Source organism: Oncorhynchus nerka, linkage group LG13 (genome assembly GCF_034236695.1).
Source record: "Oncorhynchus nerka isolate Pitt River linkage group LG13, Oner_Uvic_2.0, whole genome shotgun sequence".
Lineage (NCBI taxonomy): Eukaryota > Metazoa > Chordata > Actinopteri > Salmoniformes > Salmonidae > Oncorhynchus > Oncorhynchus nerka.
Window position 1 is genome coordinate 71,477,514 of NC_088408.1, and position 19,610 is coordinate 71,497,123.

The window sequence follows — 19,610 nt, forward strand, 5'->3', positions numbered from 1 at the left end:
ACTGGTCAGAATTGAAAGATGGCGCTAAATACAGGGAAATTCTTGAGGGAAACCCATTTGTCTTCCAGAGATTTGAGACTGGGACGGCGGTTCACCTTCCAGCAGGACAATGACCCGAAGCATACTGTTAAAGAAACACTTGAGTGGTTTAAGGGGAACATTTAAATGTCTTGGAATGGCTTAGTCAAAGCCCAGACCTCAATGCGGAACCCATCCAACTTGAAGGAGCTGGAGCAGTTTTGCCTTGAAGAATGGGCAAAAATCCCAGTGGCTAGATGTGCCAAGCTTATAGATACATACCCCAAGAGACTTGCAGCTGTAATTGCTGCAAAAGGTGGCTCTACAAAGTATTGACTTTGGGGGTGAATGCATGCTCAAGTTCTGTTTTTATTTGTTTCACACAAAAATATGCATCTTCAAAGGGGAAGGCATGCTGGATAAATGAAATGAAACAACCCCCCCCTTTTTTAAATTCCAGGTTGGAAATTCAAAAATAGGAAAAATGCCAAGGGGGTGAATACTTTTGCAAGCCACTGTAAGTAAGTAAAAGCACAGAATGCTGCTTAAACCACATCTATCGTGAGGAGGCAGACCGCTCAGAAATAAGCTTCATGGTCAATTAGGATGGGAGGCAGACGTGAGTGTTTAGATGAGACGAAGGTGGGGTATCTACTACACTTCAACAACCCTCAGTCACTGAGAATGTATATTCTCCACATCATAATGTGAACAGTCTTCCACATTCCATGAACACAAGAACAGAAACAAAAAACAAAACCCAAGCTCCACTTTAACATAACTCCTATATTTTACACGTGAATACAATGTTTAAAATAAAAAAGGTTTTCATTGAAAAAAAAACAATTAAAAAAGTATTAGAAACATTCACGTGGTACGTTGCCATCTCAGTCTGTTGGGAACAACATGGTCAGATTTCCCCTTCAGTACAAGCTCTCCAATAATTCTCTATGCTGCACTGCTATGTCCCCTGGCAGATCACTTGTAACTTAAAGAACAATTATGATAATAATACTATTAACAATAAACAGAGAGACCGGATAAAAACAAAACATATACATTAACTCAACGAAGGTCATAAATATATTAGTCACTCAAAAGAGTGTGTTATCTTCCCTGATGGTGAGAGAACTTTTAGTGCACAGCATCATGACAGGCTGGTGCAGTAGAGGCCAGTCCATTGTCAAATCATTAGAATCAGAGGACAGTGACCAGAATGGGCTGTAACAGCAATAAGAACTTAATATGCCAAGCTGAGGCACTGACCGAGGAAGCCAAGAGAAGAATTCCTGACATGAGGGTTGGAGTATTCCAGGTTAAAAAAATCCTTAAGGGTGCAGAAGACTGTCCACTCTGTTGTCCACAGGTGGGTCTCTGATCATCTCATACTCTGTACGTTTCACTTCAAGAACGACTGCGGTCCTCTTGGGTTCCCACTAGCATTTTGCTGTATAACTTTTGTTGCTCCTCTTTGAAAGTATCTTTTACTTTCCCTCGCTTTAAACCGCCATCCCTACAAAGCAACATCATTCACAAATCCATTACACAGTACTCTGTGATGCTCACACAGGGATACAGCTGAGCAAAACTAAGCTGGGTTTAACAATGACACAGACCTGATATTATAAGCCTATAACCCATGTGTACATATGTTCACAGATGTTTGCTATGGGTTACTCACCATAGCAAGTCCACCAGCCCTCCTTGCCTGGCGATAGCTGCTTTGACCCGACTGGCAAACTGGACTGCATCCTCGCCTTCCTGTTCAGAAAGGAAAACAAAGATGAAGACCAGGTTGATACACAAAGGGGACTGGGCCACCTGAGCATCAGACATGTGCTGGAAAGGGTCTCAGTGCACATAATGTATGAAGGACCTATCCTATTCAATGGCTACAGCCACTAACAGGCAAAATTGGCATATTGTAGTATAGTATCAAGTAAATTGACAAACTGGGATATCAAATCAAGCACAGTGCAATTCATGGGCCATGCATCAAGAGGACAGAAGAATCTCTAAAAATGGAGTGTTCTGATTCTGTGTGACTATGATCTCCAGGTTACAAAGAGACTGGAGAAGATGGCTGCTCCAAATGTCTGCACCAAGTACTAGTTTCCCTTCAAGCAGCAAGTGGAAAATGTATTCAAAGGGCAGGACACCTCTGAGGACCAGTTGGATCACAGCCCAAGTTTCTTCAACTCTGACATTTAAAGAAAAATGTCCCAATCTTCCCTCCCTCTGCTTTCTACATCAAAATGGGACAGTCGTCGGTCAATGGCCAGGGCCACAAAGCTAGCCAACCCCTGCCGCTGAACATGTTGTTTTAGAAGTGGGTGGTAGTACTCAACTCTTTCCTGTTATTCATGAGCGAGGTCTGACCAAGTTCACATCCACACCCGGCTCAAAATACTAAAATCATTATACCAAGTCACACACAATGGTCAAGCTCTGGTTGTGCAATCAGCATGAATGTACTGTGAAAGACAACCTAACATGAAACAAACCAACAAGTGCATAAGCCAGCGCGTCTAGAGGCAGCCATACTAGCATCTCAAAATACTGATTTGAATCATATTTCCTTAGAATCAGGGGTGGAAGCTGAGAGGCTATCAACCGTAAAATGTTCATGAGATGAATGCTGATTTGAAAACCCACTGAGAGCAGGATTTATTTGCATCACCAAATGCAAACTCTGGGTAGCTTGAACATAGCCTTGCATGATTTACCTAGGTTAAGGTCAAAGGAAGGTGTGCATCATATGCATCCATTCAATATGACCTACTGGTGTATTGAAATGATAGATTGTGCAATGGCAATAATATCAACCACATAAAACAGCCAACTTCAGGGAGGTTAGCTTGACTACACAAATGCTTTTTTATTTTACCAGGTAGACTAGTTGAGAACAAGTTCTCATTTAGCAAACGACCTACCCTCATCACTGCGAGCAAACGACCACCCCTCATCACTGTCAAACGCTCCCTAAAACTCTTCTGCGAGCGAGCCTTTCTAATCGACCTGGCCGGGGTATCCTGGAATGACATTGACCTCATCCCGACAGTAGAGGATGCTTGGTTATTCTTTAAAAGTGCCTTCATCACCATCTTAAATAGGCATGCCCCATTAAAAAAAAATGTAGAACCAGGAATAGATATAGCCCATGGTTCACTCCAGACCTGTCTGCCCTTGGCCAGCACAAAAACATCCGTTCTGCATTAGCATTGAATAGCCCCCGTGATATGCAACTTTTCAGGGAAGTTAGGAACCATTATACACAGGCAGTTAGGAAAGCTCAGGCTAGCTTTTTTAAACAGAAATGTGCATCCTGCAGTACAAACTCAAAAAAGTTCTGGGACACTGTATAGTCCATGGAGAATAAGAGCACCTCATACCAGCTACCCAGTGGTCTGAGGCTAGGAAACACTGTCACAACCGATAAATCCACTATAATTGAGAATTTCAATAAGCTTTTCTCTATTGCTGGCCATGCTTTCCACCTGGCTACCCCTACCCCGGTCAACTGCCCGGCACCCTCCACAGCAACCCGCCCAAGCCCCCACCATTTCTCCTTCACCCATATCCAGATAGCTGATGTTCTGAAAGAGCTGCAAAATCTGGACCCCTACAAATCATCAGGGCTAGACAATCTGGACCCTCTCAAAAAATTATCTGCCGAAATTGTTGCAACCCCTATTACTAGCCTGTTCAACCTCTCTTTCGTATCGTCTGAGATTCCCAAAGATTGGAAAGCTGCCGCGGTCATCCCCCTCTTCAAAGGGGGAGACACTCTAGACCCAAACTGCTACAGACCTATATCTATCCTACATCTCTAAGGTCTTCGAAAGCCAAGTTAACAAACAGATTACTGACCATTTTGAATCACATCGTACCTTCTCCGCTATGCAATCTGGTTTCTGAGGTGGTCATGGGTGGACCTCAGCCACGCTCAAGGTCCTAAACGATATCATAACCGCCATCAATAAAAGACATTACTGTGCAGCTGTATTCATCGACCTGGCCAAGGCTTTCGACTCTGTCAACCACCGCATCCTCATCGGCAGACTCGACAGCCTTGGTTTCTCAAATGATTGCCTCGCCTGGTTCACCAACTACTTCTCTGATAGAGTTCAGTGTGTCAAATCGGAGGGCCTGTTGTCCGGACCTCTGGCAGTCTATGGGAGTGCCACAGGGTTCAATTCTCGGGCCGACTCTTCTCTGTAAACATCAATGATGTCGCTCTTGCTGCTGGTGATTCTAATCCACCTCTACGCAGACGACACCGTTCTGTATACTTCTGGCCCATCTTTGGACACTGTGTTAACTAACCTCCAGACGAGCTTCAATGCCATACAGCTCTCCTTCCGTGGCCTCCAACTGCTCTTAAACGCAAATAAAACTAAATGCATGCTATTCAACAGATCATTGCCCGCCCATCCAGCATCACTACTCTGGACGGCTCTGACTTAAAATATGTGGATAACTGCAAATACCTAGGTGTCTGGCTAGACTAAACTCTCCTTCCAGACTCACATTAAGCATCTCCAATCAAAAATTAAATCTAGAATCGGCTTCCTATTTTGCAACAACTGACCATCCTACCGATCCTTGACTTCGGCGATGTCATCTATAAAATAGCCTCCAACACTCTACTCAGCAAACTGGATGTAGTCTATCACAGTGCCATCCGTTTTGTCACCAAAGCCCCATATACTACACACCACTGCGACCTGTACGCTCTCGTTGGCTGGCCCTTGCTTCATACCCGTCGCCAAACCCTCTGGCTACAGGTTATCTACAAGTCTCTGCTAGGTAAAGCCCCGCCCTATCTCAGCTCGCTGGTCACAATAGCAGCACCCACTCGTAGCACACGCTCCAGCAGGTATTTCTCACTGGTCACCCCCAAAGCCAACTCCTACTTTGGTCGCCTTTCCTTCCAGTTCTCTGCTGCCACTGACTGGACCGAACTGCAAAAATCACTGAAGCTGGAGATTCCCATCTCCCTCACTAGCTTTAAGAACCAGCTGTCAGAGCAGCTCACAGACCACTGCACCTGTCAATAGCCCATCTGTATACAGCCCATCTATCTACCTCATCCCCATACTGTATTTGTTTATTTTGCTCCTTTTGCACCACAGTATCTCTACTTGCACATCCATCTTTCGCACATCTACCATTCCAGTGTTTAATTGCCATATTGTAATTACTTCGCCACCATGGCCTATTTATTGCCTTAACCCCCTTATTTGACCTAATTTGCACTCACTGTATATAGACTTTTTCTTTTTTTTTCTTCTGTATGTTTTGTTAATTCCATGTGTAACTCTGTGTTGTTGTATGTGTCGAACTGCTATGCTTTATCTTGGCCAGGTCGCAATTGCAAATAAGAACTTGTTCTCAACTAGCTTACCTGGTTAAATAAAGGTGAAAAAATACAAATACAAATCAAATGTACAACTGCGAACTGGCCAAGATAAAGCAAAGCAGTGCGACACAAACAGCACAGAGTTACACATGGAACAAACAAACATAGTCAATAATACAACAGAAAAAGTCTATATACAATGTGTGCAAATGAAGTAGGACAAGGGAGGTAAGGCAATAAATAGGCCATAGTGGCGAAGTAATTACAATATAGCAATTAAACACTGGAGTGATGGAGGTGCAGAAGATGAGTGTGCAAGTAGAGATACTGGGGTGTATAGGAGCAACATAAATAAAATGACAGTATGGGGATGAGGTAGTTGGATGGGCTATTTACAGATGAGCTATGTACAGGTGCAGTGATGTGAGCTGCTCTGACAGCTGGTTCTTAAAGCTAGTGGGGGAGATATGAGTCTCCAGCTTCTGTAATTTTTGCAATTCGTTCCAGTCATTGGCAGCAGAGAACTGGAGTGGAAAGGCGACCAAAGGAGGAGTTGGCTTTGGGGGTGACCAGTGAGATATACCTGCTGCAGCGTGTGCTACGAGTGGGTGCTGCTATGGTGACCAGTGAGCTGAAATAAGGCGAGGCTTTACCTAGCAAAGACTTATAGATGACCTGAAGCCAGTGGGTTTGGCGACGAATATGAAGTGAGGGCCAGCCAACGAGAGCATACAGGTCGCAGTGGTGGGTAGTATATGGGGCTTTGGTGACAAAACGGTTGGCAATGTTATAGGCTGCATCCAATTTACTGAGTAGAGTGTTGGAGGTTATTTTGTAAATGACATCTCTGAAGTCAAGGATCAGCAGGATAGTCAGTTTTACAAGGGTATGTTTGGCAGCATGAGTGAAGGAGGCTTTGTTGTGAAATAGGAAGCAGATTCTAGATTTAATTTTGGATTGGAGATGCTTAATGTGAGTCTGGAAGGAGAGTTTACAGTCTAACCAGACACCTAGGTTTTGTAGTTGTCCACAAGTCATAACCGTCCAGAGCAGTGATGCTGGACGGGCAGGCAGCGATCAATTGAGCATGAATTTAGTTTTACTTACATTTAAGAGCAGTTGGAGGCCACAGAAGGGGAGATGTATGGCATTGAAGCTCACCTGGAGGTTAGTTAATACAGTGTCCAAATAAGGGCTAGAAGTATACAGAATGGTGTCGTCTGCGTAGAGGTGGATCAAAGAATCACCAGCAGCAAGAGCTACATCATTGATGTTTACAGAGAAAAGAGTCGGCCCGAGGATTGAACACTGTGGCACCCCCATAGAGACTGCCATAGGTCCGGACAATAGGCCCTCTGATTTGACACACGGAACTCTGAGAAGTATTGGTGAACCAGGCGAGGCAGTCATTTGAGAAACCAAGGCTGTCGAGTCTGCCGATAAGAATGTGGTGATTGACAGAGTCGAAAGCCTTGGCCAGGTCGATGAATACAGCTGCACAGTATTGTCTCTTATCGATGGTGGTTATGATATCGTTTAGGACCTTGAGCGTGGCTGAGGTACACCCATGACCAGCTCGGAAACCAGATTGCATAGCGGAGACGGTATGGTGGGATTCGAAATGGTCAATCTGTTTGTTAACTTGGCTTTCAAAGACCCTAGAAAAGGCAGGGTAGGATAGATATAGGTTTGTAGCAGATTGGGTCTGGAGTGTCTCCCCCTTTGAAGAGGGGGATGACCGCCGCAGCTTTCCAATCTTTGGGGATCTCAGACGATACGAAAGAGGTTGAACAGGCTAGTAAATAGGGGTTGCAAACATTTTGGCGGATCATTTTAGAAAGAGAGGGTCCAGATTGTCTAGACCGGCTGCTTTGTAGGGGTCCAGATTTTGCAGCTCATTCAGAACATCAGCTGACTGGATTTGGGTGATGGAGAAATGGGGGAGGCTTGGGCAAGTTGCTGTGGGGAGGTACAGGTCTGTTGACTGGGGTAGGGGTAGCCAGGTGGAAAGCATTGCCAGCAGTAGAAAAATGTTTATTTAAATTCTCAATTATCACGGATTTATCGGTGGTGACTGTTTCCTAGCCTCAGTGCAGTGGGAGGAGGTGCTCTTATTCTCCATGGACTTTACAGTGTTACAGAACTTTTTGCAGTTTGTGCTACAGGATGCACATTTATGTTTGAAAAAGCTAGCCTTAGCTTTCCTAACTGCCTGTGTATATTGGTTCCTAACTTCCCAGAAAAGTTGCATATCACCGGGGCTATTCGATGCTAATGCAGTATGCCATAGGATGTTTTTGTGCTGGTCAAGGGCAGTCAGGTCTGGAGTGAACAACGGGCTATATCTATTCCTGGTTCTAAATTTTTTGAAATGGGTCGTGCTTTACAGTATTCATTTTACTGGGGCTAGAGTGTGCTAATCAAATATCATGTTCCAGCCATCATTAAACAACGCACAATTGCCAGTCAAAAACGCCACTGAGCTTAGGGTCTTGAATCAATGTCGAAGCAACCCTTAAGCCTTTTAGAGATATTTTCAAGAAGATGGATTTTAAAAAGAAAACGGTGAAGTTGTTCCCAGACTAACCTCTCTGGTCATGGGTGGCAGGTACCACACACTGCACACAATGGCCCAGCTGCTCATCATCCTCAGCAGGTAGTTGACCATCCCAAACTGGCTGCTGTTCCAGAAGGCATCTCCAAAGCGGGGGTCGTACTGTTGGGACCGGAGGGACAGGGACATTGAGTAATACTGGGAGACCGGTAAAAACATCACACGCAAGCGCTCACGACACACACTCACCTTGATGGCCACAGGGTAGACTGTGGAGCCAATCTCAAAGCTGCCTTTTTTAAACATCATTACTGAAGTGTTGTTGATGCAGGTGCCTATGGGGAAAAGTCAATGGTAACAAATTGGGATAGGAAATTATATTAAAGCTAACTTATAGTCACATTTCCACAACAGAAATGCAGTAATCAACACTACTCTAACTTGTGTTCAAAGCAGTAACTAAGGAAAAACAAAAACGACTCACCTTCGGGGAAAATGAGAATAGGAAGTTTAGTTGTGTCTTCTACATGATCACTCAATCTGCAACACAAGAGGTGTTGTAAGTGTACAGTAGAACTGGGCTATATGGACAAATCTATATCCCGATAAATTAACTGAATTCTCATGATAGAACAATAAGTTTAACAATAATGTGCACCAGTTACTTTTGTATACGGTACTTGTAATTGCTACTACTACTTTGAATGTTGTAGTTAGCAATTGCCCAAATTAAAGACTTATTTCAAACTTCACATTTCTCTAGTACATTTCTCTAGTACTTATCGTTATCAGTAAAATGTCTTCGATGAGTGGTCGGTTTGGTTGGTGTCAAATTTTAGATTTATTGTCCCAGCTCTAGTGTACAGTATATTGATTAGATACAGCTTGACTAGTCTTTACCAATACAAACACTAAACCCAAAATAGTCGTTAAATCAAAACATGGTCACAGTAAACCGTCAATGGATTTGTCAATTATCTATTTATACTTAACAAAAAAACGCAACATGCAACTGAGTTACAGTTCATATAAGGAAATCAGTCAATTTAAATAAATTCATTAGGCCCTAATCTATATATTTCACATGACTGGGAAAGAGCGCAGCCATGGGTGGGCCTGGGAGTCCATAGGCCCACAAACTTGGGAAGCCAGGCCCAGCCAATCGTAATGAGTTTTTCCCCACAAAAGGGCTTTATTACAGACAAATACTCAGTCAAGGTGGCTGGTCTAGATGCTAGATGTGGAGTTCCTGGCCTGGTTATATGTGATCTGTGGTTGTGAGGCCGGTTGGGCGTACTACCAAATTCTCTAAAATGACGTTTGAGGTGGCTTATGGTAGAGAAAATAACATTCAATTCTCTGGCAACAGCTCTGGTGGACATTCCTGCAGTCAGCATGCCAATCTCATGCTCCCTTAAAACGTGAGACATCTGTGGCATTTTGTTTGTATGGCAAAACTAAAAAAATTAGAGTGGCCTTTTATTGTCCCCAGCACAAGGTGCACCTACCTGTACAATGATCTTGCTGTTTAATCAGCTTCTTGATATGCCACACCTGTCAGGTGGATGGATTAACTTGGCAAAGCAGAAATGCTCACTAACAGGAATGTAAACAAATTTGTGCACAAAATTTGAGAATAAGTTTATACATTCTGAAAATTTCTGGGATCTTTACATGTTGCATTTATTTTTGTTCAGTATAGATTCTTTAGGTCTTAGCTAAGGTACAGCTGAGTTAGCCTGGCTGACCCGACTAACGTGGTACACAGCGAGGTTGAGCTGTGCCCCCCACAGGTCTGCACAGGATTCTTTTTTGTGCGTATGTATTTGCTTAGAAATAGAGCGAGCTTTGATTGGTTTTCTCAAACTTATTTTTTTTTTTTTTACAAGGGGATAGACTTTTTTTTGAGTGGGAAAGACTGAACCAACCAGTAAATGCACAGCCCCCTTTATAATTGACGCATCCTGCTGACATCAAGCAGCTTCCGAAACTCTAGTCAGGAGGACCGAGTTTGGTACCTACCAGACTCGAGCGGAGTGACTTCCAACCCAAAAGTGCAGATGTGCATTACTACCTTTTGGCCACTAGATGTCGGTCTTTGACTTCAGAGCGTTCAAACCAAATGTGTGGACAGGCTTTCACCATAGACTTCTGGATTACGCCCATCAAACCACCATGGATTTGCCCAACCTGGAATAGACGCACACACATGTGTGGTTTAACAAACATCTGATGATACAGGTCAACAATCTCACACTTGCCTCTTTAAAATACTATTTTAATTCTACATTTTTTGGTAAATTCTCAGTAAGAAAATGTGAGAGCTTGCTTCTAAAATATTTTGTGTTATGGTAGTATGTAGCACACCAGTAACTTTCTAATTTTGACACTAACTCAATGATTGACAGCAGTCATTCAGTGCTGTGGTAGGTAGCATTGTCTGACTGCTGTTGCTGTTCATCATGGGCCTTACCATTGCATAGCAGCCATCACTGGCCAAGATGATGACGTCGATGGGTGAGGTGTGGTTGGCCACACAGATCCCTCCATTCTTGGGCTTGTTTTCACTGGGAGGATAGATAGAGAGAGGACAGGATGAGTATCAGTAAACAAGACATTATCAGGAAATGACCATTCCAGTGTAAACTAGATCCTAAGAAACCTGTGGATGATGGAAAATGGGTTTGAGGGAGAAGCCAGGCTCCCTCTCCCTCACCCCTCCCTAATTAACATGAACGTGAGAGAAGACAAATTATGTTGGCATCCAAAGCCTGACCCCCTGAACATGTTGGACTGGAGTACGAGGTTACATTCAGGAGATAAATGGTGATCATGTTGTATTGTTACCAAAACAGAGCCCCTCTTACACCACTTCAGTATTTCTTGCCCCCAGACAAGGCAGAGGAACCTGCTGTAACAGGCCCAGCGCTATATGTAGATTCCTTCAGGGGACATAACCCATACTGAATACACCACATTCTTAGACAGTTTGGCCTATTAGAAACATGTTTATGAGCAGTTATTTGAAGTCTTTGAAAACATTTGCACTTAGGGCCAATTTCATGGACAAAGACGAACCCTCGTGGTCTTGGAAATAATTATTTATTTGAATGAGTAGGCCTACGGGTTAAATACAGTCCCTGACTATGGCGGCTCATGTAAAATCAAATGTTACTGCAAAACAAAGGCTATATTGATGACATATACATATGACAAGTTCCCTCTCTGACTTAGAGTTGGTGGTAAGGACTATTTCTTCATCTGATTGAGACATCTCTTTTGCAACATTTCCCATAATTTTCTTCTTTAACATGAGCATTTGGCTAGTAAGGGCTTTGACAAATAAATGTGACTAATGGTTTTGTAGAGTGTTACTCTCCAGCATGTATTAAAATCAACACATCAAGCCAAGGCTTTGGGCACTGTCTGGCATTGCCTCACACCACAGAAACTGAGTGTCAATAAAATCAACTCAGATGACATTGGAACTGTCGGCAAACAGCCTGCATCATGTCAAAGGGAATGTCCACTTTGTGCTTTTTGAATTTAGACTAATCAAACACAAATTGTAGCATATACTAATGTAGAGTCAGGTAAATATAAATAATCTGATTAACTTCCTGTACTACTTCCTGCGGAGCTGGGCCAGCCAGCCTGAACAGTAGCTCTCACCATGGGTCTCTTGACAAACAGTTCCCCCAGAGCACAGGCTACAACACTGTGGGTGTTAAACCCATAACAGTCTAAGCCCTGTCTAAGCTGGGGGAGGGGTTCTACTAAGTTATATGGAATTGTTTTAAAATCAGGTCATACCAAGGACCATTCAGCTATTTGATTTTGAATTTAAAGACCCCTTGAAAGTATATTTTTAAAAGTATGATAAATAAATGTAGGGTCTTACTGCTATTAGCCCATACAAACATTGAATAATAGATTCACTACATGGAACAGAAATCTAAAAGGAAGTCTGTTCTGAAGTGTCTGTCCTATATCTGAAAGATGTTTAGAAAAAAATATATATTTTTACATGTATTTTGGCACTAAACAGTCCCCACATTCGGAAAGTACAGTCTTGGCCAAAGGTTTTGAGAATGACACAAATATTAATTTCCACAAAGTTTGCTGCTTCAGTGTCTTTAGATATTTTTGTCAGATGTTACTATGGAATATTGAAGTATAATTACAAGCATTTCATAAGTTTCAAAGGCTTTTATTGACAATTACATGAAGTTGATGCAAAGAGTCAATATTTGCAGTGTTGACACTTCTTTTTCAAGACCTCTGCTATCTGCCCTGGCATTCTGTCAATTAACTTCTGGGCCACATCCTGACTGATGTCAGCCCATTCTTGCTTAATCAATGCTTGGAGTTTGTCAGAATTTGTGGGTTTTTGTTCGTCCACCCACCTCTTGAGGATTGACCACAAATTCTCAATGGAATTAAGGTCTAGGTAGTTTCCTGGCCATGGACCCAAAATATCGATGTTTTGTTCCCCGAGCCACTTAGTTATTACTTTTGCCTTATGGCAAGGTGCTCCATCATGCTGTAAAATGCATTGTTCGTCACCAAACTGTTCCTGGATGGTTGGGAGAAGTTGCTCTCGGAGGATGTGTTGGTACCATTCTTTATTCATGGCTGTGTTCTTAGGCAAAATTGTGAGTGATCCCACTCCCTTGGCTGAGAAGCAACCCCACACATGGTCTCAGAATGCTTTACTGACACAGGACCGATGGTAGCGCTCACCTCGTCTTCTCTGGACAAGCTTTTTTCCGGATGCCCCAAACATTCAGAAAGGGGATTCAGAGAAAATGACTTTACCCCAGTCCTCAGCAGTCCAATCCCTGTACCTTGTGCAGAATATCAGTCTGTCCCACTTTCTTGGGCACCCTGAAGCCTTCTTCACAACAATTGAACCGCTATCCTTGAAGTTCTTGATGCGTTAAATGGTTGATTCAGGTGCAATCTTACTGGCAGCAATATCCTTGCCTGTGAAGCCCTTTTTGTGCAAAGCAATGATGACAGCACATGTTTCCTTATAGGTAACCATGTTTGATAGAGGAAGAACAATGATTCCAAGCACCACCCTCCTTTTCAAGCTTCCAGTAACCGAAAGGTTGCAAGTTCAAATCCCAGAGCTGACAAGGTACAAATCTGTCGTTCTACCCACTGTTCCTAGGCAGTCATTGAAAATAAGAATTTGTTCTTAACTGACTTGCCTAGTTAAATAAAGGTAAAAAAAATAAAAATAATAATAAATTCAAACTCAAACAGCATGAAAGAGTGATCTCCAGCCTTGTCAACACTCACACCTGTGTTAACGAGAGAATCACTGACATGATGTCAGCTGGTCCTTTTGTGGCAAGGCTGAAAGGCAGTGGAAATGTTTTTCGGGGATTCAGTTCATTTGCATGGCAAAGGGGGACTTTGCAATTAATTGCAATTCATGTCATAACATTCTGGAGTATATGCAAATTGCCATCATACAAACTGAGGCAGCAGACTTTGTGAAAAGTTTTTCAGCGGCAGGGACTGGGAAACTACTCAGGATCAAGGGAAAGATGAACGGCGCAAAGAGATCCTTAACAAAGTCCTGAGCGCTATGGAGCAGATTGTGGCGAATGTTCTCAGACTGGGGCCAAGGTTCACCTTCCAACAGAACAATGACCCGAAGCACACAGCCAAGACAAAACAGGAGTGGCTTCGAGACAAGTCTCAATGTCCCCGAGTGGCCCAGCCAGAGCCCGGACTTGAACCCAATCAAACATCTCTGGAGAGACCTGAAAATAGCTGTGCAGCAACGCTCTCCATCCAACCTGATAGCTTGAGAGGATCTGCAGAGAAGAATGGGAGAAACTACCCAAATACAGGTGTGTCAAGCTTGCAGGCTGTAATCGCTGCCAAATGTGCTTCAACAAAGTGCTAAGTAAGAGGTCTGAATACTCAATTTTTTTTATATAAATGAGCAAAAATGTCAACCTGTTCTTGTTTTGTCATTATGCGGTATTGTGTGTAGATGAAATATTTTTTCCCCCCACATCAATCAATCTCAGAATAAGGCTGTAACAAAATCTGGGTGAAAAAATCAAGGGGTCTGAATGCACTATACTTCCATTATTTATTTTGACCGCTCGTGAGTCTTTCCATAGAGGGGTCATAATAGTTTATAGGCCAAACTGTTCGGACATCACAGACAATTTTGTGAGAAGACCAATTTTCGGGATGTCTCATGGTCTGACAAACACTGCTCACTGTTACCTTTGACAGCATATGCAGAAGTGGGATGGATTTATTTAATTAACAGATTTCCACCGGGTGGGAACATCGGGTTTTTAATGCCCAAACAATGAAGGATTTTCTGATGTTTCTCTGGCGCTAGTGCCTTTAGTGACACCTAGCCTGGTAAAGTCCGTGGCAACAGTTTGTGCTGGGTTCCTCTCAGGGTAGTCTACCCCAGACCTAGATTAAATGTGATTGCCTCGTTCAAATCACCAAACAGGCAAAGCAACAATACAGGACTATGATCAAATCCTACTACTCCGGCTCTGACGCTCGTTGGATGTGGCAGGGCTTGCAAACTATCACGGATTACAAAGGGAAACCCAGCCGCGAGTTACCCAATGACTCAAGCCTAACAGAAGAGCTAAATGCCTTCTGTGTTTGCTTTGAGGCAAGCAGCACTGAACCATGCATGAGAGCGCCAGCTGTTCCGGATGACTGTGTGATCACGCTCGCAGTAGTGGATGTGAGTAAGACCTTTAAACAGGTATAATTCACAAGGCTGCAAGGCCAGACAGATTACCAGGACGCTTACTCAGAGCATGTGCTGACCAGCTGGCAAGTGTCTTCACTGACATTTTCTACTGCTCCCTGACCTAGTCTGTCATACCAACATGTCCCAAGCAGACAACCATAGTCACTGTGCCAAAGAACGCCATGGTAACCTGTCTAAATGACTATTGCCCTGGACCACTCACATCTGTAGCCATGAAATGCTTTGAAAGGCTGGTCATGGCTCACATCAACACCATCATCCTAGCCACCCTGAACCCACTCCAATACCAACCCAACAGATCCACAGATGACACTCTATTGCACTCCATACTGCTCTTTGCCACCTATGTGAGAATTCCGTTTTTTGACTACAGCTCAGCTTTCAACACTATAGTGATGAGCTTGGAGGGCACTAAGCTAAGGACCCTGGGTCTCGACAACTCCCTCCACAACTGGATCCTGGGCCTCCTGACATACCGCCCTGAGGTGGTGAGAGTAGGCAACAACAAGTCCGCCACGCTGGACCCTCAGGGGTACGTGCCTAGTCCCATCCTATACTCCCTGTTCACCCACGATTGTGTGGCTGCGCACGACTCCAACACCATCATTACATTTTCCGACAACACAGGCCTGATCACCGACGACAATGAGAGCCTATAGGGAGGAGATCAGAGATCTGGCAGTGTGCTGCCAGAACAATGACCTCTCCCTCAACGTCAGCAAGACAAAGGAGCTGATCGTGGACTACAGGAAATGGAGGGCCGAGCATGCACCCATTCACATTGACAGTGGGAATAGCGGAGTGGGTCGAGAGCTTCAAGTTCCTCGGTGTCCACATCACTCAGGATCTATCATGGTCCACACACACCAACACAGTCGTGAAGAGGGCACAACAATGCCCCTTCCTCCTCAGGAGGCTGAAAAGATTTGGCATGGGCCCTTAGATCCTCAAAGTTCTACAGCTGCACCATTGAGAGCATCTTGTTCTCTCGCTTGGCATCCGACCGCGCTACAGAGTGTAGTGCCTACAGCCCAGTAAATCACTAAGGCCGAGCTCCCTGCCATCCAGGACCTCTATATGTGTCAGGCAGTGTCAGAGGAAGGCCCTAAAAATTGTCAAAGACATAGACTTCTCTGCTACCGCACAGAAAGTGGTATCGATACACCAGGTCTGGAACCAATAGGACCCTGAATAGCTACTACCCCCAAGCCATAAGATGGCTAAATAGTTAGTCCAGTTAACCATCTGCATTTACCCTTTTTGCACTAACCAGGGATGTACGATATAAATTCGGTGAACATATCGGAATCAGCCGATATTAGCTAAAAATGCCAACATCGGTGTCGGCCCGATGTCTAGTTTAACGTCGATGTTAAAAACCGATGTCAAAGCTAACATGCATACCTACATGACGTAATGATGCCACGTAAAATGTTGCACTACACGTGCAACACAGCATTCCTAACCTAGCCCACACAATGTCTGCTGTGTGGCTCGAGCGGTCAACAAGTCGAGCAGTCATTTGAAAGAGTAAGAACATTTCAGCGAGACAACTCAAAAGGCAAAATCCATTAAAACGCCAAGATAATGGAATTCATTGCCCTTGACAATCAGCCGTTCTCTATTGTGGGTGATGTTGGCTTTCGCCGACTGGTCGAGCACCAGTACACACTACCAACTGCACTATTTTTCAGATGTTGCCCTACCGGAGTTACACAGTAATAGCGTCACTGCTATTAGCTTCACGACATACATACTGTGGAACGCCGTTTGGGTATTTGCATGACCAAAAAGATACAGTAGCACTGTCAAAGCTGCACAAAAAGGTCTGCAAACACCGGCCACGAACGATGCGTTTACAATACCGCGTTGGTAATAAAGCATAATTTGTTCAACCGCAATTTCTGGGGTAGCTAGCTAGCACCAATACAACCAGCCTGATAACAATGAACAGTAGAAACGGAGTAATTTTCATTATTCTTAGCAATGATTTAGGAATCCTTGTGTGTGTAAGTATTAGCTAGGTTGGCACCTGTTGTTCACCTATTGAAATTGATCTTCAGTTCATAAAAATAAAAAGCTAGCCAGCTCCTTAACCCTGTTGCCCAAAGCTAACATTATAAGCAGCCAGCTAGCGTCTGTCTAGTGAGGCTTGACCGGACCGGGTTGTGAAGCTAGCCACAGTACGGATTAGGCACAATAGTGGAATAGTGTTATTTGACACGTATCTTTTTTGACACGCCAAGACCCAAACGGCGTTCCATAGAAATCCTGGTTGAGAATGAAACGACTGAACGGAACAGCACAGCAAGTAAGTGAAAGAAATAGGTTTTGATTATGTTTTACTGGTAATGGGGACATATGTAAATGCCAACAAAATAACTTTTTGGGAGGTCCGTGGGGCGACGCACAATTGGCCTAGCGTCGTCCGGGTTAGGGTGGGTTAGGCCGGTAGGGATATCCTTGTCTCATCGCGCACCAGCGACTCCTGTGGCGGGCCGGGCGCAGTGCACGCTAACCAAGGTTGCCAGGTGAACGGTGTTTCCAACCCGGGTTCCGCAGGGCGGCTTGGTTGGGTTGTTTATCGGAGGACGTATGACTTTCGACCTTCGTCTCTCCCGAGCCCGTACGGGAGTTGTAGCGATGAGACAAGATAGTAGCTACTAACAATTGGATACCACGAAATTGGGGAGAAAAAGGGGGTAAAACTTTTGGTCAGTGGTGTGTGTGTGTAACCTTGATTTAACAAGGCAAGTCAGTTCCTATTTACAATGACGGCCCGGACAATGCTGGACCAATTGTGCGCCGCCCTATGGGACTCCCAATCACGGCCAGATGCAGCAACATGCTTTCCATGTGTATGCCTAGTGTTTGCTGCTTACCTGTCGTGGTAGGTGATGATGGCAGTGAGCGCTCTGACACAGATCCGGTAACACATCAGATGCACCTGCTCACTGAGGAAGTTCTTCATCCTTCAGGAAGAACACAGGAAACAGCTTGGTACCTGGCAACACCAATGTTGTTAACTACCGTAATTACTATGTTATGACTCAGGTAGAAGGAAAGTGTTAATGAGAAATCCTTACCTCCCATTTGGAAGAAACCCGATGATGGATGTGAGAACGACGAGAAGACCCACCCCGGTGAAGGCAAGAGTTACCCTGTCAGAGAACACACAGAGCTCCAGTCAAACACAGCTCAGTACAGCCCATTCTAATCATATGATTTCTGTGTTTGAGCTCATGTGCATATCACACAACATTCGACATTTTCAAAGTGTCTTTAACAGACAGTTGCGGCAATGCTTTCACTCTCTCTAATGATAAATGCCAAGTGGACATGGATTACTCTGGATACGAAATTACGTTGCGTAACGTTGAAACTTTTTTGAAACTTTCATTAATAAGAGCCATGTTATCCTACACCAAGTCTGTCTCCACTTTCCCTGGCTGGCGGGCATGCAGGCAGACAGAGGCAGCAGGTCTAATCCAGGTGAATCCGCACTACACACAAAGCTGGATAAAGGAGGTGCAGATTTAGATTTATCAGAGCTCATTAACTCCACATCACGTGAGGAAAGGTGTGTGTATGTCAGGAGGTGAATGAGGCTAACAGACTCAGACCACTGACCTAAATTAGCTCACTGTGGGTTTATTAAACACAGTTTCCCATGCTTGTTCAATGAACTATAAACAATTGATGAACATGCACCTTTGGAACGGTCGTTAAGACACTAACAGCTTACAGACAGTAGGCAATTAAGGTCACGGTTATGAAAACTTAGGACACTAGAGGCCTTTCTGCTGACTGAAAAACACCAAAAGAAAGATGCCCAGGGTCCCAACTCATCTGCGTGAACATGCCTTAGGAATGTTGGATGGACAGCATGATCGTCCTCGCAGTGGCAGTCCACGTGTAGGAACACCTGCACAGGATCGGTACATCTGAACATCACACCTGCGGAACAGGTACAGGATGGCGACAATAACTGACCGATTTACAGCATGGTCTGGGGCGCTGTTACACAGCATTGGACTTAGTTTGTTGTCATTGCAGGCATTCTCAACGATGTGCGTTACAGGGAAGACATCCTCCTCCCTCGTGGTACCCTTCCTGCAGGCTCATCCTGACATGACCCTCCAGCATGACAATGCCACCAGCTATACTGTTCGTTCTGTGCGTGATTTCCTGCTAGACAGGAATGTCAGTGTTCTGCCATGGCCAGTGAAGAGCCCGGATCTAAATCCCATTGCGCACGTCTGGGACCTGTTGGATCGGAGTGTGAGGGCCATTTCCCTCAGAAATGTCCAGGAACTTGCAGGTGCCTTGGTGGAAGAGTGGGGTAACATCTCACAGCAAGAACTGGCAAATCTGGTGTGGTCCATAAGGAGAAGATGCACTGCAGTCAGTACTTAATGCAGCTGGTGGCCACACCAGATCGTGACTTACTTTTGACCCCCCCCCCCCCTCTTTGTTCAGGGACACATTATTCCACTTCTGTTAGTCACATTGTCTGTGGAACTTGTTCAGTTTGTCTCAGTTGTTGAATCTTGTGTTCATACAAATATTTACACAAGTTAAGTTTGCTGAAAAGAAACGCAGTTGACAGTGAGAGAACGTTTATTTTTTGCTGAGTTTACATACAATACTGTATGATGATACAGTAGAAATGACATGGTATACAGAAAATAACACATTTTGATTGGAACGCACACATATCCAAAGTTATTATTTGTAAGGAAAACAACAATGCGAGCGCCAATCAAAAAAGTCCAGTTTGTGCAGGACTGCACAAATGTCGGCATACTTGATATGTGGGGAAAATGCGGAAGGGCTCTCCTCGAAGAGTGAAGTCTTACTCAGTAAAGTCTCAAACATAAGTTGTTCACATCACTGAAATTGAC

General features: G+C 44.1%; 1 protein-coding gene across 1 annotated transcript in view; it reads right to left on the reverse strand.

Annotated features, from left to right (window-relative positions):
• Window positions 1-784: 784 nt before the first annotated feature.
• Window positions 785-19,610, reverse strand: part of LOC115140043 (glycerol-3-phosphate acyltransferase 4) — a 33,590-nt gene continuing 14,764 nt past the window's right edge. The window contains exons 5-13 of the mRNA XM_029678076.2: window positions 17,793-17,867; window positions 17,589-17,678; window positions 10,408-10,501; window positions 10,009-10,124; window positions 8,419-8,474; window positions 8,184-8,269; window positions 7,968-8,096; window positions 1,700-1,779; window positions 785-1,531 (exon numbers count right to left, since the gene is read on the reverse strand). Coding sequence (XP_029533936.1) covers window positions 1,423-1,531; window positions 1,700-1,779; window positions 7,968-8,096; window positions 8,184-8,269; window positions 8,419-8,474; window positions 10,009-10,124; window positions 10,408-10,501; window positions 17,589-17,678; window positions 17,793-17,867 — 835 coding nt within the window. The 3' untranslated portion in view covers window positions 785-1,422. The remainder of the gene's footprint in view (window positions 1,532-1,699; window positions 1,780-7,967; window positions 8,097-8,183; window positions 8,270-8,418; window positions 8,475-10,008; window positions 10,125-10,407; window positions 10,502-17,588; window positions 17,679-17,792; window positions 17,868-19,610) is intronic.